This window comes from Aureobasidium namibiae (assembly GCF_000721765.1).
Source record: "Aureobasidium namibiae CBS 147.97 unplaced genomic scaffold scaffold_5, whole genome shotgun sequence".
Lineage (NCBI taxonomy): Eukaryota > Fungi > Ascomycota > Dothideomycetes > Dothideales > Saccotheciaceae > Aureobasidium > Aureobasidium namibiae.
This window is the reverse complement of record NW_013581204.1, coordinates 193,922-218,036: the sequence shown is the minus strand read 5'-3', so window position 1 is coordinate 218,036 and position 24,115 is coordinate 193,922. Positions and strand designations below refer to the sequence as shown.

Genomic DNA, 24,115 nt, shown 5'->3' with positions numbered 1-24,115 from the left:
TGGTGTATGAATTTGAGATGTTCTCGCTGTAGTGACCAGATCAGAGAAGTCATACGACGTAGCAGAGTGAAGCGAGGAAACTCTCGACGAATCGACGAACCACCCTGGGACTTTGCTTGAACAACACAATAATTGGAAACTTTTTTCTTCTGATACAGTGAAATAAGAAAGCATACTACCAGTCAGGGGTTGCACCTTGTGAGCCCGTTGCCACAACCCTGTAAAATTACACGACCAGTTTGGGGTAAACAGAACCAAATAAAAGACAAAAGGTATCTTTGAAACTCGCACACCGAATGTTTTGCCAGGCCTCTCTCCGAGAATTACCAGGCTTAGCGACGTCCAGTGCCCCTGACGCTGCCCTGCATACCCTCGATCTCGGTCTCCAATTGCTTGATAAGCGCGTGGCTGGTCTCGAGGTCCTTGTTGAGACGGTCGCGCTCGGCAATGAGCTTCTGCTCCCAGGCACGGAAACGCTGCTCCTCGACCTTGACTTGCTCTGTGAAACGCTTGCGCAGAGCCTCTTCCTCCTCCTTAAACTTGGGGTTATCAAGCTTGCGTGGCCTGGCTTCGCCAAACTTGCGCGTCTCCATTTGCTGTGCGCGGTAGGCCTCGTAGTGGTTCTCCTCTGTGGTGTGGATCAGGTCGAGCATGTGGGCGCGGATCAATACAGCGCGCAACTTCTTGAAGTCGCAGTGCTCCTCGTTCTCAACCTCGGCGACGCCCCAGGCGTATTGTCTACCCTTGACGCTGCGACCGTCGGGAGTAGTGACATCCTTCTCGGAACCGATGACGGCGAAAGGCATGGAAGTGATAAGAGACTGAGCGTGTCTGAGGGCGGACTCGTCATCTTCTTCAAGAGGAGGCGAGTAGATCTTGATGCCCTGAGCTTGAATGATGTTGCGGATCTGTGGGGGTTAGATTGTGGGGAAATGCAGGGCAAGATGGAAACGTACTCTCGACTTGAACTTCAGGAGGTCGTTAGGGCTGAGTGTGTCTGCTTTTGCGATAACGGGAATGAGGTTGACGCGGCTGGACAGACGCTTCATGACTTCGATGTCGAGGGGCTTCAAGCCGTGGCCAGTTGGGCGGATGAAGTAGAGACAGGCGTGGACGCGCAAATCAATGCGCTCACCACGACGGGGCTGTTGCTCCTGAAGCATGTATGACTCGTGCTGATCGTCGAGGAACTCGATGATGGGTTGCCATGAGTCTCTGTTGTTGACGTAGTCGCCGAAGCCAGGAGTGTCGATGACGGTAAGGCGAACTGAAGGGCTTGTCAGAGGATGGTCGATGCGAGAGATGGTACAGTGGTGAGAGACGGACCCTTGAAGAACTTCTCCTCGAGCTCGGCCTTTGTGATTTCGATCTCGACAGTCTTGTCAATCTGCTTCTGGTGACGGCGACGGTGGTCTGCGTAGTTCTTGATGGTGGTAGAGAAGAGAGTGTTGATGAAGGTAGTCTTGCCGAGACCAGACTCGCCAGCAACCTGAACAGTTGTAAGTATTTGGACAATGCGACGGGAGAGATGTCGATGAGCTGACCATGATTGTGAAGGCGGCGCCGCGCTTGGCGACAATCTTGTGGCTATGGAAGGCATTAGTTGATGGACGATCGAGTATGAGAAGCGACCATGTACCGTTGGTTGGGGAGCTACGTCAAAGTCAGTCATAGATTCAGGTGGTCGAGGCAGGGTATCACATACGTTGGCAATGCCAATGGGCGAAGCAGAGTCGGCCATGGTGGTCGGTATTGTGTGTGGTGGATGTGTGGGACAGCGAAACGAGTGGCAGGCAAAAGAGTAGCGACGCGAGATCTGGCGCAGCTTTCGGGAACGACGGTGGAACGAGCAGGTGGAACGACAGGTATAACAAGGCAGGTGCAAGAGAGGCTCGTGTGTGCTTGGAGCAGGTCCCTGGTCTCCTTTCCTTGTGCTGAGGAAGCCACGACCAAAGAGTCCGTGCACGCGCCCGCCGAACCCTTTTGCGGGGAAGCAGCAGAAGCCTCCGACAAGCCGACTTTTGCTGCGTCAAAGCCAGAAAAAATGTTGGAAGTTGCGATCGAGACATTGACAAGATGAAGACTGATTTCAAGGTGCGCTCTTTCCACCTGGACATGCAGGAATGCTTGAGCTAATGTCGCCTGCAGTTCTCCAACCTGCTCGGTACCGTGTACAGGCGAGGAAACCTCTGCTTCAGCCCAGATGGCACCTGCCTGCTGTCGCCCGTCGGCAACCGCGTTACTGTCTTTGACCTTGTCAAGTACGACCTTCCCACATACTTGCCTGTCCATACGCATGTACTGACTCGGACACTAGCAACAAATCGCATACCCTTCCCTTCGCTCATCGCCGCAACATTTCCCGTCTCGCCTTGAACCCCAAAGGCAACCTTTTGCTCACCGTCGACGAGGACGGACAGGCCATTCTCACCCACCTCCACCGTCGCGTATCACTATACCACTTCTCCTTCAAGGGTCCCGTCTCGTCGCTTGTCTTCTCGCCCTCCGGTCAACATTTCGCAGTCGCCCTTGGCCGCAAGATCGAAACATGGAGGACGCCTTCCACTCCCTCGGACACCCAGGATGGCTCGCTCGAGTTCGCCCCCTTCGTGAAGCACAGAGAATACGCCGGTCATTACGATACAGTACAGAGCATCGAGTGGTCAAGCGATTCGCGTTTCTTCCTTACTGCTTCCAAGGACTTGACCGCACGCATCTGGAGTCTGGATCCCGAAGCTGGCTTCGAGCCTACAACTCTGGGTGGTCACAGACAGGGTGTTCACGGCGCATGGTTCTCGGCTGACCAAGAGACGATTTGGACTGTATCAAAAGATGGTGCTCTTTTCCAGTGGCAATACCTACCGCCCCGCAACGCCCCTGAGGATGAGATGGACATCGAGGAAAACTTCCGCTGGAGGATCGCTGAGAGACACTACTTCATGCAGAACGGCGCCACTTTAACTTGCGCTTCGTTCCACCCGGAGTCGAATCTTTTGGTCGCAGGTTTCTCAAACGGTACCTTTGGCCTTTACGAGCTGCCCGACTTCAACCAGATCCACAACCTTAGTATCTCCCAGAACGACGTCGATTTCGTCACAATCAACAAGACTGGTGAATGGCTTGCATTTGGTGCTTCCCAACTTGGTCAGCTTCTGGTGTGGGAGTGGCAGTCAGAATCATACATTTTGAAGCAGCAAGGACATTTCGATTCGCTCAACAACCTTACATATTCGCCCTCTGGAGATCGCATCATCACATGCGCTGATGATGGCAAGATTAAGGTCTGGGATGTCGCCTCTGGATTCTGTATCGTCACATTCACCGAACACACATCAGGAGTCACGGCATGCGAGTTCGCAAAACGAGGTAATGTTCTATTTACAGCTTCTTTGGATGGCTCAATACGCGCATGGGATCTGATAAGATACCGAAACTTCCGCACCTTTACTGCTCCCGAACGTCTTTCCTTCTCTTCTATCGCGGTCGATCCTTCAGGCGAGGTTGTGGCTGCTGGTTCTCTCGACAGCTTTGATATTCACATCTGGAGTGTTCAAACTGGTCAATTGCTTGACAAGCTCTCTGGTCACGAAGGCCCTGTCTCGACATTAGCATTTGCCCCCAATGGAGGTGCCCTTGTGTCAGGCTCTTGGGATCACACCGTTCGCATCTGGTCAATTTTCGCTCGCACTCAGACCAGCGAACCTCTCCAACTACAAGCAGATGTCCTTTGTGTCACAGTGCGACCAGACTCGAAACAGATTGCCGTTAGCACACTGGATGGACAATTGACTTTCTGGTCTCTTTCAGAAGGAACACAAGAAGCTGGCTTCGATGGCCGCCGTGATGTCTCTGGTGGACGTAAGCTCACAGACCGTCAGACTGCTGCCAATGCTGCAGGCACAAAGTCGTTCAACAGTATCAGCTACTCAGCAGATGGTAGCGTGGTTGTCGCATCAGGCAACAGCAAGTACATCTGCCTATACGATGTCATGTCAGGCGTCCTGCTACACAAGTACACCGTCAGCGTAAACCTTTCTCTCGAGGGCACGCAAGAGTTCCTCAATTCCAAGAACCTGACCGAGGGCGGTCCAGCAGGCATGATCGACACCACAGGCGAAAACTCAGACCTCGAAGATCGCATGGACAACTCGCTACCTGGTGCTAAACGAGGAGATGCAGCCAACCGTCGCATCGGTCCCGAAGTCCGCGTGCCAGGTGTAAACTTCGCACCCACCGGCCGCTCCTTCTGCGCCGCCAGCACCGAAGGCCTGCTCGTCTACTCCCTAGACACCACAATCGCCTTTGACCCCTTCGATCTCGATCTAGACATTACTCCCCAATCCACCCTCAAAACCCTCGCCAACAAGCAATACCTCAAAGCACTGGTCATGGCTTTCCGCCTCAACAACCCTAAGCTCGTCATTCGCGTCCAACGCTCCGTGCCCGCTGCCGATATTCCCCTTGTCGTCTCTGACCTCCCTATCGTATACCTCCCCCGTCTTCTCCGCCATATCGCCGTCCAAAGCGATGCCTCTCCCCTGCTAGAACTCAACCTTCTCTGGTTGCAAGCACTGCTCAAGTCCCACGGTGCCACACTCAAGAAGAACCAAGGCGAGTACGCTGAGGTCACTCGTCTTGTCCAACGCGCTGTTTCTCGCATCCAAAAGGAAATCTTTTCAGTGGCGGAAAACAATGAGTTCATGGTTGAGTATTTGCTTGCACAGCCTGTGCGTAAGCAACAAGATGGCATGAAGTTATTGCAGAGTGTGGATGGCGGTGCTGTCAAGGAGGTCGAGATGGCCGATGATGACGAGGACGAGGATGGCGAGGAAGGCTGGATCGGTCTCGAAGAGTAAGTAAGATATCGCTATCATTTTGGGCATTTGTTTGCATAGTTAGAGGACAAGGGAAAATGGGGGGAGTCTTTGGTGTCACATGTGTCGTCGGCGTTTTATCTTCTCTTCCCATAGCAAAGAGAATACTGTATAGAATATTTTTTTTTTGCTCCATGAACCCATTTATCATTCGGACTTGACACGTGCCTCACTACACAATATGACATTGCATACTAGTGATCAGAGATAAGCACCTCGAACAACGTCAGAGGTCAAAGATCAAGCCACGTGGAATGAGAAAAAAGGACAAATTGTATCCCAGAGCGATACTCAGTGATGAAATCGGGGCCCAAAGAAGACGAACTACCGTACAAGAAGAAAAGGCAACACCAATGCAACGCCATGATCTGATCCCCTAAACGCGATGAGCTTTCCTTCTCCTCTCACACCCACACCCCTTCCAGACGTACTAAAACAAGACAAGAAACGACGGTAAAGCGGTACAAAAAGAAATGCTGGTTTTGCTGTTCGCTGCTGCTGCTGTTGTTGTTGTGTTGCAATTCTTTCTACGCATCACTGTGTCGTGCGTACAAACTCTCTCTATGCTTCGCCTTTAAGTCTTTTCAGCTCTTGCATGGCTGCAGTAACCTCTCCAAGAATCTCATGCATGGGCTTGGAAGCAGCCAAAATACCAGGTCTGAATGGCTGAACCATATGTCTAAGTGCCAATGTTGTAACGCAAGTCTGTTTTCAAAAGTCAGTATATAGCTCCAAGTGTGTTTTGGTAATGAAGGGCAAAGGTAAAAAAAAAAAAAAAACTCACCTCGATTCTACTGATCTGGTGCTCGACGAAATTGATCACGAAGCGATCGGTGATTTCGCCTCCGCGCTGCTTCATGCGTTCCAGCAGTGCTGTCTCAGGTGCTTTGAGAGCAGTCAATCCAGTGGTTTCGAGACTGGAGCACAGCATTTCCAGACGCAGGGATACGTTCCAAAGATCCCAGACGTGGTCGGTGTCGATGCTGAGTTGGCTGTCTGCACTCTTTGTTGCAGCAGTACCGGTCGGTGATTCTATGCCAACGTTGTTGTTGCTGGGTGCAGCGGCAGCTTGTGCCTTGACGAGTTCCGCCTGTGCTTGCTGTTGTTGTTGCACTACCAGACGTGCTGCCAGCGAGTGAGGGTACATGAGATAAATATACTCGGGGTTCTCGAGACCTTTGAGATTGCGTTGTCCGAGGTCCTTGACCTCAAATCCTTGGCTGCTGAGTGATCGCAGCTCGCGGCGGATGGCGTTGCCAATCATCTCATCTCCCATCGCGTCGTCAGAGCCTGTAGAGCCGTTTCTGTCAGTCTCGATGTGCGTTTCGAGTAGACGTTGAATTTCAGCGATGAAATCTGATGATACGGTGATCTGTCCACCGTCGGCGACGGACTGGATACGAGCAGATCTGTTGACCATGGGTCCAAAGTAATCCATGCGACCGGTGACGGGATCTTGTTCGCACACAGGACGACCAAAGTGGATACCCATACGGACAGACAGACCACGGAAGATGCGGTTGCCATCGGTATCAAGCACCTCTTGACCATGAATGCTGTTGAGGATCTCTTGCGGCCAAGGAACTTCCAGAAGTTGACTTTGGATGGTGAATGTCCACAACAGCGCGCTGGTTACTGTTTGGAAAGCGACCATGAAAGCGTCACCTTCAGTCTTGACCTCGTAACCACCGATGATGCGCAAATGCCTTCTCATGAGCTCGTTGTGCAATTTTATCGCACTTCTCATGGCAATGGGATAAGACTCCCAAAGCATAGTACTGTTCTTGATATCGGTAAAAACCAAAGTAACCTCACCCTGAGGAGGATCAATCTCTTGGTCCAAACGAGCGAGCTTGGAGTCTCCGACATTATCTCTGCCACGCTTGTTGCGCCTCGAGATGGTCATGAGTTCGTCCGGTGCGCCACTAGGACCCATACTCATGCTGTGGGTTCTGAAGCGAGCGCGTTCTCTCTTGCGCAAGTCACTCACGCCAAGCATCATGACCATGATCTTACCCGTAGCACCAAATGCAATGGCCAAATCACGCAGTTTCTGTGCAGCGCGCATTAGGTCACCACGTTCGGAGCGAGCGACGTCCACTGCAAAGTCCATGGTCAGGTAGTCCCAGAGCTCACGAGATGCAATGACGATAATCTCATCGGACTCTTTTAGCGATATGCGGGCTGTGTGAGGGCAAGCAACGACGCCTGGCATGTGTGGGACGAAGCCAAACGCTCTCGAGACTTCAAGAGCATCGTTGAGCTTTCCTTGACGTGAGACATAACCTCCTGCCTCTCGGATACGGATGCGCTCGTCTGCTTCTGCAGGTGCGTGCTTGCGAGTGATGACTCGATGACCGCCCTCCGAGTCGATGAGAAGAGCTTGAGCATCTCCTACATTAGACACATACAACTCCATATTTTGAAGGTACATGATCGTAGCCACAGCACCCGAAGTCATGTCGTCTTCGCCTAGCTCCAAACCGGTTACGCTTGCTCTGTGAAGTATCGCAGCGCTTGGGTGGGCACGAGCTTCAATTGCTTGGGTTGCTGCTGTGGCAAGGTCCTTGTTGAGCGAAAGATAAGCTCTCCTCAGCGCGTCTAGGGGAGAATCGTCACTGTCTTCCTGGAGTTTTGCGAGCTCATCCGCAAAGTGATGTCTGAACTTTTCGTAAAGGAATTTGGCCACCTTGCTGCCTCCCGTGGTTAGGGTGGCTCCGTCGAACATGCCAAACAGTAGTCGATCTTCGTGACCCCCGAAGCTGGGGATGACCATATCTAACGTCGACAAGTGCTCGTGACGTCCAAGCGTGTCGGCCATACCGTAAGGGATGTGCGTGCCGATGATGGATCCAGCAGTACGCACACGTCTGTCAGGGCCTTGATCAGGTACAGAAGGAATCGTCAGAGTAACATCCATGAGACCCAATATCCTGAGATGCTGCAAGGTTGAGAAGTCCGTCAAGTCTCGTGTCTCACGGCCCGGTACCACGTTGACATTGGGCTTAATCTCGAGACGCTTGTTACCAGACATATTGAGGTATCTCAACTGATGGTTCCAGTTCCAATTCCAATCGTACGGCCAGTTGGAGACGTTGTATTTCAGTGCGTTACTGCCAACATCCAAAGTCTGAAGCTTTTGGATCTTGCCAAGTTCTGCAGGCAGGACGTTGAATCTGTTGCTATTCAAGTGCAGCACTCGTAAGCCAGACCCCTCCTCGAAGTCTTCTGCCGGTAGTGCAGACAAGTCATTGCCAGAAAGGTAGAGCTCAGTCAAGTGTGGCCATCTCCTGATTGTCCTTGGCGGTATATCATACAGCTCATTGTAAGAAAGGTTGAGCACTCTAAGCTCCGGAAGGAGGACGATCTCATCAAACACATCGTCCGAGAGGCGGTTGTCGGCCAGAATGAGGTGACGCAACGTCGAAGCAAATGTGGAGGCAAGTCTGTTCGACATGGTCGAATCTTTGCGAGGTCCAGGCGTAGCGGCACCACTGCTGAGTCCAGATTCAGTTGATCCTCTTGGAGCCAAAGACGGGTGTCTTGATGATTGAACACCATAAGTCGAGGCGACTGAACCTTTGCGGCCAGCTGGTGATCCACCAGGCATCATGCCATGACCAACTTGACTGGGCCTTCTCATTTGGAACGCCTCGAGCTTACCGAGTTCGTCGAAGTCGGGAGTTTGTGGCCCACCAGTCGTTGTTGTGGGTGTAGGTACCTCAGATATCAGAGTTGGCGGAGGTGCACCCGGCTTGGGAAACTCGTTCAGGACGTTCGATGCGATGTTGAGCGACTCCAGCCTACGAGCGTACCAGATCTCTTGTGGCAGTCTGCTGAGGTTATTTTCCCGAATGTCAAGGTATTTCAGATCTTGAAGTCTACCAATATCCGAGGGCAGGTTGTTCAACATGTTTTTGGCCACACTGAGATGTTCCAGTCTGGTCAGTTTGCCAATCAGGGGTGACAGTGCTGTGAAATGATTTTTGTCGAGGACCAGTTTTGTGATGTTCGAGATCTTTGCGAACAGGTCATCGGGGAGTTGCGTCAACTTGGCAGAAGCGAGGTTCAGCACCGACAGAGTAGGAACAGGGGTAGTGAGCCCGAAACGGGTGACAGGATTGTGATCGAGAGAAAGAACCTTGATACGGTGGAAGGAAGCTTCGTACGCAGCGATCGAGTTGTGTCCAACCAAGAGATGCTCTAACAGAGGTAATTCGGCCATGACGTCGATATTGTCCAGCGCGTTGAAGCGAATATCAATCTGCGTAAGCTTGACGAGTTGTTTGAAGGTCTCAGGGAATGCGCCAGATAACTTGTTGTTCGTGGCGAACAGGCGTTCCAGATTGATAAGCTTTCCGACCTTTGGCAGTGCTGAGATGCCATTGAAACTGATGTCCAGATCAACAACAGTCCTGAGCTCGCAGAGAAAGTCGGGGAAGACATCGAGATTGTTCGACGCCAGATTCAAACTGCGGAGAGCTTGATAGCAGCCGAAATAGGCAGGCAGACTCGTAAGCTTGTTATTGGATAGCTTGAGACTAACGAGGTTGTGTAACTTGTGTAGGTCTGCATGTTGCATCTGCTCAAGCCTGTTGTTCGATACATCAAGCATAGTCAGCCTTGAAGCCAGGCAGATACTTGCAGGCAACTTCCAAGCTTCGTTGCTGGTATATTTAATCTCTCGAAGGTTGCTGCAGCTCTGGATGAAGTCCTTGGGAATATCAAGAGACAAATTTCTGGATAAGTTCAGAGTGATGATCTCTGTGGCTTTTTGGTACAGGGTGATAGGAATGGTGACCAGATCGCGACCTGAAAGATCGATATGGTTAAACTTCTGCTGGCCCTTGAAACCAGGATCGCGCTCCAAGCTGGAGTATCCGCTCAACTTTCCAGGCAAGAACGTGAAACGCACCAGATATCCATGGTCCTCACGGCCTAGATCTTCTGGTCTGTCTTTGTCGTTGTAGCCAGCCATTTCCAACATGTGCTTCTGTATCGCCAGTGGTCGTTCTCCAGCGGCAAGTATACGACTCGAGCCAGTCTTTCGCATTACGATCTGGTATGTGTCGAGCTCGTCCTGGAGGAATGTCTTCTTAGCCATCATCTGGATGAGTTCGCTAGCAGTCGTGTTTAGGCCAGCTGAGATGACGGCGAAGGTGCTGTCCGCTCTGAATATGCGCATGAAGTACATGGAGCCTGGATCCTCATCTCTAGGAACTTGACCTTCATCGTCGACTTCACGGAGAGCTGCGACATTCTGGTCGGGCACTCTTTTGACCGCCCAACTGTCGGGTACTTCCCACGTTCCAGCTTCTTCCTCGGCGGGTTTAGGAGGTTCGATTCCTGGGAAGCCAGTAAATATTTCGCTAGTAACGGGTGGTGTCATGGGTTGACTGCGGTTGACAATGCCTTCCATCTGGCTCATATCGGTGTCGAGGTGCCACAAAGCTGACGCATTGCGAACGGCCTCAGGTCTTGGGGCGTTTGGGTCCTTCTTGTTGAACTCGGCGCTTGGTTCGGCGCGCCTTGGTTTGAAAGGAATTCTCGTATGCTCTTTCTTCGCCAAAGCTAACGCCATTGGCTTACCATCCGGTCCTACGGGGCCTTTCTTTCTTCCAGCTGGTGCAGTTGGTGTTTGAGATGCAAGCGAGCCCGTCGACGAGGGCATGTTCTTCAGTGTGGTTTCTGCGGTCTTGTCGTGCTTCTTGCGTCCCGTCACTCGATCGAACAAGGAGCGTTTGGCGCTGTGCGATGTTCCGGGGGAGCGTTGGCCTTGTGCGTCGCTTGACTGGCTTTGTTGAGCACTCATCATACTCTTCATGCTGGGCGAGGGACTTGTGGCGCGCGCTCGTGCTCCATTAAGGCTTGCAGGGAGAGTCGAATCCTTGCGGATAGTGCCAGCACGACCACTCATAACGGAAGCGCCGTCGTCAATGTCCTCAAGGCTGGTCTTGTGTCGGTGTCCGGGAAGATGGAGGCGATGGTGCCTACCTGAGACGGAACCCTTGTCTTTCCGCGTCTGCTGCTGTTGCTGTGCAGGAGCGATCGACGTTTGCGTGGGCTGCGTGTGAAACTATCGCATTCGACGTTAGTCAATCAAGTCGTCGAGACATCGCGACAAGGACAAAACCTACGTTTGCCGGAGCTGGCTCGAAATCCCACGGCGTTACTTCACTGCTGGTGTTAGGTGTTCGTGGGCGCGATGCCGATGGACTGCCAGGACGAGTCGTCTGTGTAACTTGAGTCGCGTTGGATGGGTTGCGACCTCTTTTGTCTAGCTGATCGGGTTGGTCCTTGGGCGGCGGCGCATTGGGGTCGAAATCATCTCCAAAGAAGCCTTGCAACTTCTTGTGGAATTTGCCAGTGATGCTGCGTTTGGACGAGCCGGTCGAAGACATTGTCGTTGTACTGGCCACGGACGGCCTTCGGTCTTCGCCATTCCATTCGAGCGACAGGTTGTTGATATTCTGCGGGACGAAGCCCGGGGACATCTGTGGGAGGTCATCGCTGGATGAGTTGTAGAATGAGTTATTGAAAAGGTTCGACGAGAGGTGGGTAGGGCGATTGTGACGACCATAAGGCGGCGGGGTGAAGTCGGTTGGTTGCTGGCGCGAGATGGAGGGCACTTGGCCGGAGGACTCGAGGCACGACAATTCCTTGCGATGATCACCAAAGTCGGGCGTGTCCCATGCCAGTGCAGGACCGCGGGAGTATGCTGGATTGACGATGGTGTTAGGTGAGACCTCGACATCGGGTTCTCTAAGGGGAAGCGTCAGCTCTAGGCTTCATGCTGAAGCAAACGGAATCGACATACCGAGCCAGTCGCTCGGGCTTTGACTTTTTGGGAGTAATCTCGGCCATTGTACTGGTCACTTTGATCGAATCTATTGGCGTCTAGTGATATGCCGAAGGGCTCCAGAGTATTTTGGAGCAGAAAGAGGGTGTCTGGCCGGCTCAAGGCTTCATGCCATCAGAGGGTACTCGATGTCCCTTGTCCGGTCCTTGTCGTCGGACTGGACTCAACCCAACACGGTGGTTTTTTGGCGTCAGTCTTTGATGTAGACAGACAGGCGCGAAATGACGGACGAGGCTGATCGAGACTCGACCGGACGTCGTCGGTGTCGATGATGGAATGCTGCGGCGACTACGGGTGGGGGAGTGGTCGAGTCGCGTTCACAGGTGGAGGTGGTAGGCAGCTCGTTGGCATGGAAGAAGTGTCAATTGCGTCACGAGGAACATGGCCGGGCGCGGCAGTCGTTGCAAGATGTTCAGAGGAGGCACAGGTGGAACTAGGAGGAAGAAGGATTGTCCGAGGCAGCGCGGCGTGTGGGCATAGTCGATAACGAGATGTATCGACGGCTGCTAACAACGAGACCGCAACTGCCTCCATTGGATCGGCCCTAAGAGCGGGGCGATGCCGATGCAAAAGGGTCGCCCCGAATCCACGAACCGACGCGACCCAAGACTTCGAGCCTCCATGAACTATATCGTATCCATATCACATCTGCCTGGCCAGCAGTCTTTGTCTGCAAGCTGCTCGTCTGCAGTCTATCTACTTGCTGCTGTGCTGCTACAACTTCCGTGTCTGCAAGCCATGCTGCCTACGCTGCTCTCTGATCCTGCAATCTGGCTCACGGTACTCCGTATCTCGCCTATAACGCTCTCACGAATCTAAATCTCATTGGAATGAATATTTGCATTGCACGTTGGGCCATCCCGGCTTTTACCTGCTACTTTACATGGGTTGCATGCCTACCCCTTTACCTCTCTTTGAATTGTCCTTGCCAACTGTCGACTGCAGCATTAAATCATCTCGGGACATGGAAATCACCACGCCCGCCGTTGATGCAAAAGCAAACTTAACAAACGTCGCCCCGTCAATTCGTTGATTCGTCGTCTTCTGTCCACCAATGTTCTTGATCTTCATGCACGGCACGGCAGAAGTGACTTCCTATTTCAGAGCTAGACTGGCAGACATCAGAAATGCATATATTAGCTACATGTCTCGAAACTGCCATAACCATAAAACAACATCCGGACGCCACAAAATCCATGCAAACAAACGGTCAAAGAGTATACAATATGGACATGTCCATCATTCTGCCGATATTCTGGCAATTGCGTCTTCTGCTGGACTGAAAAGTCATACAAATCGTCATGTTTCATTGATTCCCAAAGCCTGTAACAGGGGTCGATGCATTCGTTGCACTATTCGACATTGACCGTCTCTGGCCATCCTTACCAGTCCATCCAGCAAACAAAGTTCTCAGTCTGCTGTATTTGGCTTCCAGCTGAGGCATGTTCGGGGGCGCTGTAACATAAGACGGAGGGTGTGGCGCGGCTCCAGATCTGGACTGGCTGTCGGTCTGACTACAGACATAGCCCAAGTTTGAATGTAGTCTGAGGTTGATCCTAAGTGTCGCACAAATCAGTACGGATGGCTGGAAATGGCATGCGGCTAGTCTTACTGGCTATACTCTTCTGACGCAAGGGCATCAGACAGACCCTCTTTCTTGAGGTGAGCTGCTGCCTGTGGGCTGGTTGCACCGCCCTTGCCCTGCGCCTGCAACCTATGCATTTCCTGCAGCAATTCGAGATTGATCTCTAGTAGCAGCGATATCCTCTCCTTCTCTTGCGACATATTCACAGGAGATCCGCCAGCAGATGGAGAATGGAGTGGTCGGGTTTGCGGAGCAGCCATTGGTGATTGCTGGGGCGAACTCTGTGCGACTGCCGAAGCAGCATAAGGTGGGACACGATGCGAAGGAGAGGCTGTCATGGGCATTACGGCCGACGGTGACATGGCCTGTGAGTATGGCGGCGCGTAGGCTGAGCGAAGCCAAGCACGTTAGCACACAGGCATTCATTCTATCGTTCAAGAAGCGACTCACCGCCAGCCATGTGCTGGTACTGCTGTTGCTGCGAGCCATTCTGAGCATAATTAGGCGTTGGTTGGCCTTGGAGGGGGAAAGGCTGCTGCTGTTGGAGAGGGAGAGACTGGTTGGTCGTGTATGGAGAGAAGGACTGGCCAAATGAGGCCGGGTCCATGGCGGACAAGGACATTAACGTCGGTAGCCGGCAAGGTATACTAAGTTAATATAGCTTCTCGTCCTTACAGGGCGAATCGTTCCGTTGATTGGCGGGCCAGGCACTAGTCGAGATAATGAAAATGGAACCTACAGAAAGCCGCAACCAGAGAAGCACTCTGGCCCACTCATCTTGACTTTGTGGAGACAACGATTTTCTCTGCTGCCGTCTTTTTTGCTTTCTCAACCCAACTGTCCACGCCCACAGAGTGCAATCTTCTGCGATAATATACGAATCACGCCATCCGCTTCGCTGCATCATGTCCGGTAAAGTACTTTCCCATCCATGCACAAGCGCATCCGCGTCGCGCAATACAAGCACTCTCTAGATTCCGTTGCAATGTTCCGACGACGGTCCAGGCTCCAACAGCTCGGCTTCAACATGCTTGCACAAGTCAGTCTTGCTCCAACAGCAATCAACTGACGCGTTTGTGCACCAGGAAGAGGAAGAGGTGCCTACTTCAAGGCCAAGTATGCAACCAGAGGAGGTCGTGGAGGCCATGGTGCCGAAAATCACTCCCAATCGTCTTCTGCACACCCATCCACATCCACCTGGGCACAGTTGTCGCAAGTTCTAGATTCACTTGATGGACAACCATATGGTAGGTTTTTCTGTTCTCTTTCTTCTGGTCGTACCTTCTCATATCCGAGCCAGGTTCGTACAAACGTCTACAGAATGCACGTTTTCAACACAGCTCGCCGGACTTTACGCTATCAGTAAACCATGTCCAGACAGATGCATATGCGCCGCCTTCAAAAATCAGCGTATCTATGGATTGGGTAAGTCAAAGCTCTCACTCAAGATTGTCTCCGACATCAAGTCTTTTCTCGAATTATGAAGGTCAACCTTGTCTGATCGAATTCAGAAAACTACTGGTTTACCTGACGAATACGCGGAGTCCGACATTCGTCAGATCGCTTTGGCCGACTATCTCTCCAGAGCTGCTGCTGCCTTCATCCGCACCAAACACATGGACCAGTCTGTAGGTTCCGGGAAGTCTGGCTGGTCAGGTCCTAAAGGCGGAGCCTTCGCCATCAACGCTCCAGCACAAGAAGTCCTGCCTCGCACAAGCGCTCTCATTTCGTCCAGCGGGAAAAAGAGCCTCGAGATGCGCTTCACAGTCTCTTTGCCTGCTCGCGGCCGTACTATCTTGGGTAGAGAAGCCAAGTCGATCTTATGTGTCAGCCTTCCAGAGTTGATCAAGAACACTATGCTTTACACGTCTCATGTTCCTGAAATGCTCGAGACTCATATTCGTTGTGTAGAGGACCAAGCGTACATGCGAGCTCAACTTGAAGATAAGGGCTTGGTTGCTTTCATCGGCAATGGCTCAATTCTCCCAAGAGCTAGTGGAGCGTCCGCTCGCGGTATGAGTGGTAAGCACGTCGTACCTTTCCAATCGCCAGATGATCTTGAAGTCACATTGAAACGCAAGCACGGTCACAAAGTACATGGAATGGGCATACCAAAAGGTGTTACATTACTCACTGGTGGTGGCTATCATGGCAAGTCAACTTTGCTCGAAGCTCTTCAACTTGGCATCTATAACTATGTTCCTGGCGATGGACGAGAGTTGGTCGTCACTAATCCTGCTGCGGTGAAGATCCGCGCCGACGACGGTCGCAGTGTTACAGGAACGAATATCAGTGCCTTCATCAAGAACTTGCCAGGGAAGAGAGAGACAGATGCCTTTACCACCGATGATGCAAGTGGTTCAACTTCTATGGCAGCCAACATCTCTGAAGCTCTTGAACTAGGAGCACAAGTCATCATGGTTGACGAAGACACATCCGCTACCAACCTCCTCGTCAGAGATGAGCGTATGCAAATGCTTATCAAGAACGAGCCTATAACTCCTCTCGTATCGAAAGTCCGCGCTCTCTACGACCAGCACGGTGTCAGCACTATCATCGTGGTCGGAGGACTCGGTGACTGGTTAGATATCGCCGACAATGTAATCGGGATGGACTCTTACGTTCCTCGACTGCTCACCCAAGAAGCAAAAGAACTAGCCAAGGAAATGCCTAGAAACGTCGTGCAAGACAAGAAGTACGGCACGATATCCGGTAGAAATGTCGGCTTCCCGGCAGCCATTCTCCACGACAAAACTCCGTATGCCAAGAGGAAGGACTTTATCACCATCTATGCCGACCGAGCTTTGCAGGATCCCTCGCAAAACGAGGCAGGAATTGACATATCGAGTGTCGAGCAGCTGGTCGGAGTGGGTCAGACACGAACGATTGCTCACTCTATCCGCGCGCTTGCTCTTACAAAGGATTCCGAATCGTGAGTAGCAATCAAAGAACACATCATGATCAAGGGCATCGGTAGCTAACGTGGAGGCAGTTCTCTAAGATCATCGTTATCAGGCATCGAGGCTGAGATTGCATTGGAAAAAGCTATCCCAGAAAATCTGCCTGGAGGAGATCTAGTCGCAGTCCGTCGCTTCGAGCTGGGCGCAGCCATCAACCGTATTCGAGGCTTAGAGTCACGAGCAGCAGCGAAGGAAGAGGCTCAGACGGGAGAAGGACCAAAGAAGAAGGCACGCATGGACCTTTGATCAGCCAGTATGAAGGCTTAGATGTTGCTAGTAGGAGGATCACGGAAACAATAGGGAAATAATCGAGTGCAGGTCGGGGTGGGTGCCTGACTTGTGACAATACTCAAGCTTCTCCGCAAAAGGATGCCGTTGCTGCCAAACATAGCCACACGAACATCAATCAGCTGTGCGCATCTTTACTAGAAGGGAGGCCAATCGTATCTACGATGATCGCAACGGAAAACACACTAGTCAGCAGAGGATAAGTCGGCACAGAAGATTGATCCTTGTACCACTCATGTGCCAAGAGCTTCTTTGCATAGAACACTGGTTGGAAGGAGCATATGACTGGGCACTGCATTTTACTTGTCAAGTGATCAGAGAATCGACGTAGAGTTGGTTGTAGGATTCATGCGCTCGGATCGCGATGCAGTGGCTGCAAGCTGTCATTGAGTCAAGGGTCTTGGTTGCGGTCTTGGGAGCACGCCGAGATGGCCCGATCTTGCCGGCGAATCTCTTGTCGATAGCTCTTTCGTACGAGTAGAAATCGGGCTTCGAATGGATGTACTGTAGAGTACTGTATGCTTTTCCTGGCAAAGCTGCACGAGACCAGAAGATACAATTGATTCCTTCGAGATTGCTGCGCCTTCATTGACGCTAGAACAGCTTTGCGCTGTTTAAAATCATTGGTCGAAAGATACCCAGAGATGGGCAGCATTCTCAAGATGCAGGCCGGGGATGCTGTGCTCGGCAACTCGGCATCAAGATGCACTAGTCCAATAGAAGCAATGATCAACTGCAAGTGTTCCTTCGGGGCGTTGTGTGGTTCATTGTTGTAGGATCATCATCACCAAGGGAGACTCGAGGTGGCGTGGGTCAAGACGATTGTTGCTTGGTGTGCCTGCCTGTTAGAAAGCACCCAAGATGTGACACGCATATAAGAGCAGCTCTGGTCGCACCTTCTGTTGTAGCTCCAACTCAATCACAAGCACTTTCGAGCTTCATCACTCAGTCGACCATCACATTCCATCAAAGTCAAGCAATAATCCAAACCATTATTTCGCCTGCTCGCCACTTATCAGTCAACTGATAATTTACTACTACCCTTCACAATGAACAACGAAGAACACATCCGCCACCAGAACTCGGACTTGGGCAAGTCGCCTATTCGTGGAAGTGCCAGCGACCACGATCCTCTGGTCAAAGTCCAGCCTCCTCGCCGCGAGGATCTCCAGCCTTCTTACGCTTCGGTCATCAAGCCCGACACCGAGGATGATTCCCAGCACGGTTGGTACGGAGGCATGATCAATGGTCTTGGTGCTGTTCTCGGTAACCTGGGAGCCATTCCTTGCTGCATTGTCTGCCCCAACCCCTACAAGCCCGTCTCGCAGGGTAATGTCGGTCTGGTCACCAAGTTCGGTCGTTTCTCTCGCGCCGTCGACCCTGGTCTCGTCAAGATCAACCCTCTCTCCGAGTCTTTGATTCAGATTGATGTTAAGATCCAGATTGTTGGTAAGTCTCGCATTTCCATCCTTCCCGTGTGCAAAGTCATGTTCCGCGGATAGATGTGGAACCGCACAGTCCTTTCGAGTCGGTGGCAAAACCCAAAGAGAGCCCATAATGCACCGACTTTCTATGGACTTTGCAAGCGTCCCGAAAAGACTGTACATTTTCTTGGGTCTAATTCTGCCGATGTCTTCTCGTGGGAGCGGCTCAGGAGTGACGGAGCACATGGGAATGAACCAACTCACTTAGCAAGAATACTAACACATACACAGAGGTCCCTCAGCAGATTTGTATGACAAAAGATAACGTGAACCTTCACCTTACCTCAGTCCTCTACTACCGCGTTACCTCGCCCCACAAGGCCGCATTTGGCATCTCCAACATTCGCCAGGCCCTCATTGAGCGCACGCAAACCACACTCCGCCACGTCATTGGTGCTCGCGTGCTCCAAGATGTAATCGAGCGTCGCGAGGAGATCGCTCAGAGCATTCGCGAGATTATCGAAGACACCGCTTCCGGCTGGGGTGTCGAAGTCGAATCCATGCTCATCAAAGACATTATCTTCTCCCAAGACCTGCAGGAGTCACTTTCCATGGCCGCCCAGAGCAAGCGTACTGGTGAAGCCAAGGTCATCGCCGCCAGAGCTGAAGTTGAATCCGCCAAACTCATGCGCCAGGCCGCTGATATTCTGTCTTCTGCACCTGCCATGCAAATCAGATACCTCGATGCCATGCAACAGATGGCCAAGTCTGCAAACAGCAAGGTCATTTTCTTGCCTGCTCCCAACCAGACTGTGCAACACCAGATGCAGATGGCTGACGCCGTTGGCGAGGGTCCTTCCTCCTACCAGGCTGTCACTCAGCAGCCACACGACAATGGTTTTGGGGCAAACACCGAAGGCTTCCAGAATGCTATCAACAGCCGCGTTGTCGAGAACATGTAGAGCGCTGAGTACGACCGCAGCAGGCTTTCAGAACAGTGCGTTTACGGGCCAGCTGGCCACGGCAAACCACTGTCGCGCAGCAGCAGTTGAGTGAGCTGCTTTTGAAACGAGAACGATCACGAGACGTTGTTTTATGGATACCCCTTTTCTGTTTTCTTCTTTCTTATACCATACCCAGCCGTCGCTTTCGCTTTCGCTTTTCCAAGAGGGCTAGTTTGTAGTTCTCTTTTCTGTATCTGACGTAACCAAATATCAGTTCTTCTTCAGATGTTCTTTCCATGCATATCCCCTGTGCTATATCCTGTCAGTTACACCACGCTCTCACGATAAACATCGGATGGAGCTGCAGCTATCAATACGCACATGTTTCTCGAGTAGGTACGAAGCATCCACCGAGAGTTGTGATGTTATCGGTCATCTGTGACGTCTACTGAGATCTGTCATGGATAACTTTCTTGTAGCTACTTGATTGATCGCCTAACTTGACTGTCTTTGTAACGGAGGTCATGATCTAAGCGTTTCGACCAGGGTCGCATGCTCAACAAGCAATTTCGAGATGATATATCATATCGCGGCCGCTGCAGTGATATTATGGTGATTTAAACTGGTTGCATATACAGAGGCAGATTCAACTAATATAGAGAGAAGGTAACAAGGGTATAGCGTAAATGTGTGGCTGCCAAACGGTAATCTTGCGATTGCGAAAGGCGAGTTTGGAAAAACGGACTTTAGTTGTGTATATTCGAGACGGCACTTGCTCATAGAGAAACAAGATAGCTTTGAAATTATCGGGCTCATGGAGCAATATAGATATACATGTTTAGCAACATAGAAGAAAGATGATGTTGAGCGAACTTCTCAAACGTGTAGTACATCTAAAGCTAAGGGCGATATATGTATGATTCGAGGGCAACAACGATCTCGACGTCTGCAACACATGGCGGCCAGATATGTTTGGAACCAACACCTTTCCCATCCCTAGTCATCGAAGGCAACAACGCTCAAAAACCCCTCTGTGGTGCACCACTACTCGCGAGAAAGTCATGATTCATATCACTGACCCACCATCTTCCAACTCTTGAGCAAATTGGGAGGTAGTACGATGCAGGAAGAAATTGGTTCATTCAAGGCATGCGACCTTTTGCATCAACGAATAACGAAAGAGTATGGGATATCTCTGAGAAGAAAGACTACAAAAGAAACTGCTGATACAGATAGACTTCTATTTCCGCCCCCAAAGCCCACAGACCGAGAGATTGGAAAAAACACGCTTGCTTGTGAAAAAAAAAGGACAGAGGAAAACGAAATCGTAAACACAGACTCCTTCATCTGCTGCGATCAATGATGGGTCCACCTCGACCTTCTTCTCTTTCGTGTCTGGCGACCTGATTAAGGAGACTGCCAGGGACGTACTTGGATTCCTCGTTGACATTGATCAGAGGTTCGCGAGCATGTCTGTTGCCGCTCGCGACACCTTTTCCTATCGAGGCTTTACCGTCATAGCCACCGCGGGCATTGTTCAAAAGACCATGGCCTGTGAAGGCCTCGTCTGTGGTTTCATTTGCAGGTCTGTGTGCTAGCGATCGTTGACGACTGACTCCTGCACTTGCTACAGCAGGGGCGTTACCTCGCCCACCGCGCCAATCCTGTGAAGATGGAATCGTGTAAGGTTGATCTGGTGTGGTTGCGTTGTCGATCAAGCCTCCAGGTCCTACTTGGTCCGGGTGGACGCCTCTGCCTTTCTTCGTGTGTTGAGGTGGTGGTTTGTATGTGGGTGTGAGGTCGACCAGTGGTTTTGCTGGTTCCCTTGCGCGGGTCGAACCAGATCGCTTCAGTCCGTCTTCGGCTGCTATCAGACGCTCGCGCGTAGAAGGACGGTGTTTGAGATCAGTGACATGGCCATCGGTGCGGCGTGTAGATCCTGTTCTCTTGACAGAGGACTGGCGGTTGAGTGTCTCGGCTTGGTTTCCGCTTAACAAGGAGGGACCAGTGACCCAAGGGTTCTTAGCAGCGGCTTCACGCTCTGCGGCAGCCTTTTGACGAGTAGAGTAGCTTCTGCCGAGCAGGCCTTCTCCATTGAATGCCGCTTGTTCCGCACCCTCATCGAAAGAAGGTCTTCTGTTTCCGGCCAACTTGCCAAGAGGTTCATCGTCCGCCAGTTTCTGCTGTTGCGACAAAACAGAGGGATGACTTGAACGCTCCCGCACGGACGGCTTTCGAGCAGGAGCACCAGAAGCAGTGTCCTGACCTCTTGATGACGAGGGCCTATCAAATTTCTCGAGGTCTACAAGTGGCTTATAGCTACCTAGCTGATAGTGTGCATCCATTGAACCAGTCGAAGGTTGTTGGGCGTGGGATGGTTGTTTCGATTGCTTGGTTGCTTTGCTAGACGATCGACCTAGACCTGATGTGGGCTTCTTCTTGCCCTCATGCTTGGCATGGTGTAAATACCAACTGCGCCAGCCCTGTACAGCCTCGTAGAAGCTGGTAGCAAGAATTTCGTCAGAAGTGCAGAAGAAATGCACATATACTGATTTCGAGTCTTGTTGGAAGATATTGGACTTCTGTTGGCTTTTGATGGCGTAGCAAATCTTCTTTGGAGGTTTCAGCATCTTGGCTGTGAATCTTGCTGTAGGGTTGTAGATGTCGAAATCGGTGAGATGACCGATGTTTGTTGTTTCAGACTCTTTGCTTGGTTTGGCCGCGACGAGTTGACCATCTTGACGAATGGTAATCAAACGCTTGCTCCATGCGCCTGGTTTTTGCGAATGTTGCATCAAGAAGGATGACTCCCTTGGCCTCTCTCGCGGGACATTGGCGAGGCTGAGGTTACTCGCGTTGCTTGTCAGAACACGAGCAGGCACAATCTGCAAAGAACCGGAGTGATCATCGTCCCAGGAGTTCATAACATCGAAAACATATTCATAGCGTCTGAGTGGTCGTGTCACGTCGACCTTTGATGTGAAACTCTCCAGCAGGACGGATGTCTTGAGGTCGATTGGCTCGGACAAGCAGTTGGCGGCGGATGCTATCAAGTCTGCAGCAGAAGTGGTATGCTCGACTGGAAGATCGATCCCTTGTCCATTGCATTCAACACGAACACGCTACGAGGAATCAGTCATGGAATTGAACACTCATCCGAATCGACTTACTCTTCTCGCTTCAGGTGCGCCATTGGGTGCTGACAAGGGCGCGTCTGTCATTGGGACTATGCCACCACCTCCTGGTCTGATTACTGGAGGCTCTGTCGATCTGGTGGTAGCATGACGAGCATTTAGCGGCTTCTCTGCAGTACGACGAGATTGACTCTTCTTCTTTTTCCTGCCAAATAAGCCAAAACAGCCCGCTGTCTCTTCAGCAGACACATCACCCTCTTCCTGAGGGGGTATGAAGTCTACGACCTTTGCGCGAATATGTGTAGGAGCCTGGGCTCTTGCGAGGGCCATGGGATCGTCTCTCAGAGACGCCTTTGCCTGTTCCAAGCTCTTTTGTTGGGATCGCATGCTTCCGTAGCCATCGTCACCAGAGTCAAAGGCGCCGGCCTCTGCATCGCGTGAGCTATCTCTACCACGACTACCACGAGTGGAGCGAGTTCGAGTCGGGAAGATTGCTGGTTCTTTGGCGGACTCGGAGTGCGCTAGTTGTTCTTGGGCATGAGTAGCACCAGGACGAGTTTTGTGGTAGCGAGACCTGCTTCTACCGATGCCTGCGTCGGTGGTAGTTTGCGGAGCGGTTGTTGGTGCATTGGATGAGGCAGGGGCTTTGCGCTGCGAACGATAGCGCGCAGGCTTCCCGTCCGGGTTGTCAGCCATGTCGCGTGTCCTTGTCGCTGTGGTGGGAGGTGAAAAAATGGGAGGATATGGATTGTTTTCTGGCGGTTGCGTCACATATGCAGGAACATAACGGTGCAGAAGACACACGAGTCGAGGGGTTGGCAAGCCAAGGTCAATGGTTTGGGATGTTGAGAAGAAGAGAGTCGCCGGCCTGCTACGACTGGATATTATGGATTCAAACCTGACGTGTGTCGAAAGGCTAACGCGAGTCTAATAATATAAACAGCAGAGGGGGGTTGTGTTTGGGAAATGAAATTCGAAACATGGAGTCCAGAAGACCCTCGGATCTGCAAAACAGCAACAAGTCGCGACCTTCAATTGTTGCCAATAACGCCCCTCTATTCCTGTCACACGACTGCTCCTTCATGCCTTCCTCAGGCCTTCGTCGGCGAGTCGACACGACCCCAAGACCATCTAATCATGCCGATATGCGAGTGACTGCCTTGGCCACCGTGCTCGGCGAGATCCATGTCGAATCTGCCAACTTCTGCAAACCCCAGCTTGTCAAACAGCCCTCTGGCGGGCCCCTCGGACACTGTGTCCAAATATATGCTAACCTTTTCTCGATCCGCGGCTTCAATCGCTCTCTGTACGAGCGCTGTCGCCGCTCCCTTTTGCCGACTCGTCTTCATCGTTCCAATATTCATTAGTACTGCGCGTCGTCGTCAGCCCTTGTCAACAGAGTCAGCCAAATGTCGTAACCAACAATAGTGTCTTCGTCCACGCAGCACGTCATTGCGGAGCTTTGTAACTCGATGCCTGAACTCGACAACAAGGCCTGAGTTCATTCCCGCTGCGATCGAGTCTTCGTACGCTTCTTGCACTTCGGCCTGATCGCTGTCATTCTTCGATCTGAACATCCGAAATCGTACGGAGCATACCAGCTCTTCTGCCATCTGTTCTTCGCCATCCGCCTCAGCCTTGGGCATACCCCATTCTGCAAAGCTGACTATCCTGTTGCGCTCATCTCGAGCCACAAACCACGCTTGTTCTGGATCCTGTATGCTCTCGGCAATACGTGCCGCCTGGTTGAAGTTCAGTGCCAACAGATTCAACGATCCTAGACAAAGCTTGATGAATGGCGTGAGCTCGTCTTGAGAGTATATGGATGTTATGGCGGGTACGTCGGCAAGTGTCGCTTTCGAGATCTTCCAAGACATTGATGTGTGTTGTGAAAAGAATGCTAGAAGGCTCGCCAGTGTTCAGAGTACCTACCTATCCATCCCTTGGTTGAGCATGATGAGCATCGCTACGTATTTCACTGGAAGATAAGGCCGCATGCATGGCGATAAGCACCCGCAAGGTCATCTTGATGCATCAAGCATGCCTC

General features: G+C 51.7%; 8 protein-coding genes across 8 annotated transcripts; 3 read left to right on the top strand and 5 right to left on the bottom strand.

The window, feature by feature from the left end:
- Positions 1 to 332: 332 nt before the first annotated feature.
- M436DRAFT_42900 (cdc12 like protein) lies at positions 333 to 1,741 on the bottom strand (the record flags this gene model as incomplete). The annotated part of the gene is made up of 6 exons (XM_013573593.1): positions 333 to 908; positions 957 to 1,267; positions 1,327 to 1,489; positions 1,545 to 1,587; positions 1,640 to 1,653; positions 1,706 to 1,741. 6 exons carry the CDS (start codon positions 1,739 to 1,741, stop codon positions 333 to 335), a joined length of 1,143 nt encoding a protein of 380 aa, XP_013429047.1.
- Positions 1,742 to 2,076: 335 nt separating this feature from the next.
- On the top strand, positions 2,077 to 4,899 carry M436DRAFT_62185 (WD40 repeat-like protein; the record flags this gene model as incomplete). Its single annotated transcript, XM_013573684.1, has 4 exons — positions 2,077 to 2,094; positions 2,149 to 2,261; positions 2,318 to 4,852; positions 4,896 to 4,899. 4 exons carry the CDS (start codon positions 2,077 to 2,079, stop codon positions 4,897 to 4,899), a joined length of 2,670 nt encoding a protein of 889 aa, XP_013429138.1.
- A 536-nt stretch (positions 4,900 to 5,435) lies between these two features.
- M436DRAFT_42339 (adenylate cyclase protein) lies at positions 5,436 to 11,368 on the bottom strand (the record flags this gene model as incomplete). The annotated part of the gene is made up of 4 exons (XM_013573481.1): positions 5,436 to 5,579; positions 5,659 to 10,458; positions 10,597 to 10,902; positions 11,003 to 11,368. The coding sequence occupies 4 exons, from the start codon at positions 11,366 to 11,368 to the stop codon at positions 5,436 to 5,438; spliced, it is 5,616 nt and encodes a 1,871-aa protein (XP_013428935.1).
- A 1,671-nt stretch (positions 11,369 to 13,039) lies between these two features.
- On the bottom strand, positions 13,040 to 13,925 carry M436DRAFT_80199 (uncharacterized protein; the record flags this gene model as incomplete). Its single annotated transcript, XM_013573842.1, has 3 exons — positions 13,040 to 13,289; positions 13,346 to 13,706; positions 13,769 to 13,925. 3 exons carry the CDS (start codon positions 13,923 to 13,925, stop codon positions 13,040 to 13,042), a joined length of 768 nt encoding a protein of 255 aa, XP_013429296.1.
- A 298-nt stretch (positions 13,926 to 14,223) lies between these two features.
- M436DRAFT_80198 (uncharacterized protein) lies at positions 14,224 to 16,524 on the top strand (the record flags this gene model as incomplete). Its single annotated transcript, XM_013573841.1, has 5 exons — positions 14,224 to 14,230; positions 14,404 to 14,565; positions 14,619 to 14,743; positions 14,830 to 16,250; positions 16,311 to 16,524. 5 exons carry the CDS (start codon positions 14,224 to 14,226, stop codon positions 16,522 to 16,524), a joined length of 1,929 nt encoding a protein of 642 aa, XP_013429295.1.
- Positions 16,525 to 17,615: 1,091 nt separating this feature from the next.
- On the top strand, positions 17,616 to 18,952 carry M436DRAFT_80197 (uncharacterized protein; the record flags this gene model as incomplete). Its single annotated transcript, XM_013573840.1, has 2 exons — positions 17,616 to 18,015; positions 18,282 to 18,952. The coding sequence occupies 2 exons, from the start codon at positions 17,616 to 17,618 to the stop codon at positions 18,950 to 18,952; spliced, it is 1,071 nt and encodes a 356-aa protein (XP_013429294.1).
- Positions 18,953 to 20,277: 1,325 nt separating this feature from the next.
- Positions 20,278 to 22,398, bottom strand: M436DRAFT_42916 (uncharacterized protein; the record flags this gene model as incomplete). Its single annotated transcript, XM_013573599.1, has 2 exons — positions 20,278 to 22,056; positions 22,105 to 22,398. 2 exons carry the CDS (start codon positions 22,396 to 22,398, stop codon positions 20,278 to 20,280), a joined length of 2,073 nt encoding a protein of 690 aa, XP_013429053.1.
- A 761-nt stretch (positions 22,399 to 23,159) lies between these two features.
- On the bottom strand, positions 23,160 to 23,945 carry M436DRAFT_80195 (uncharacterized protein; the record flags this gene model as incomplete). The annotated part of the gene is made up of 3 exons (XM_013573839.1): positions 23,160 to 23,437; positions 23,492 to 23,615; positions 23,667 to 23,945. 3 exons carry the CDS (start codon positions 23,943 to 23,945, stop codon positions 23,160 to 23,162), a joined length of 681 nt encoding a protein of 226 aa, XP_013429293.1.
- Between the last annotated feature and the right edge of the window lie 170 nt (positions 23,946 to 24,115).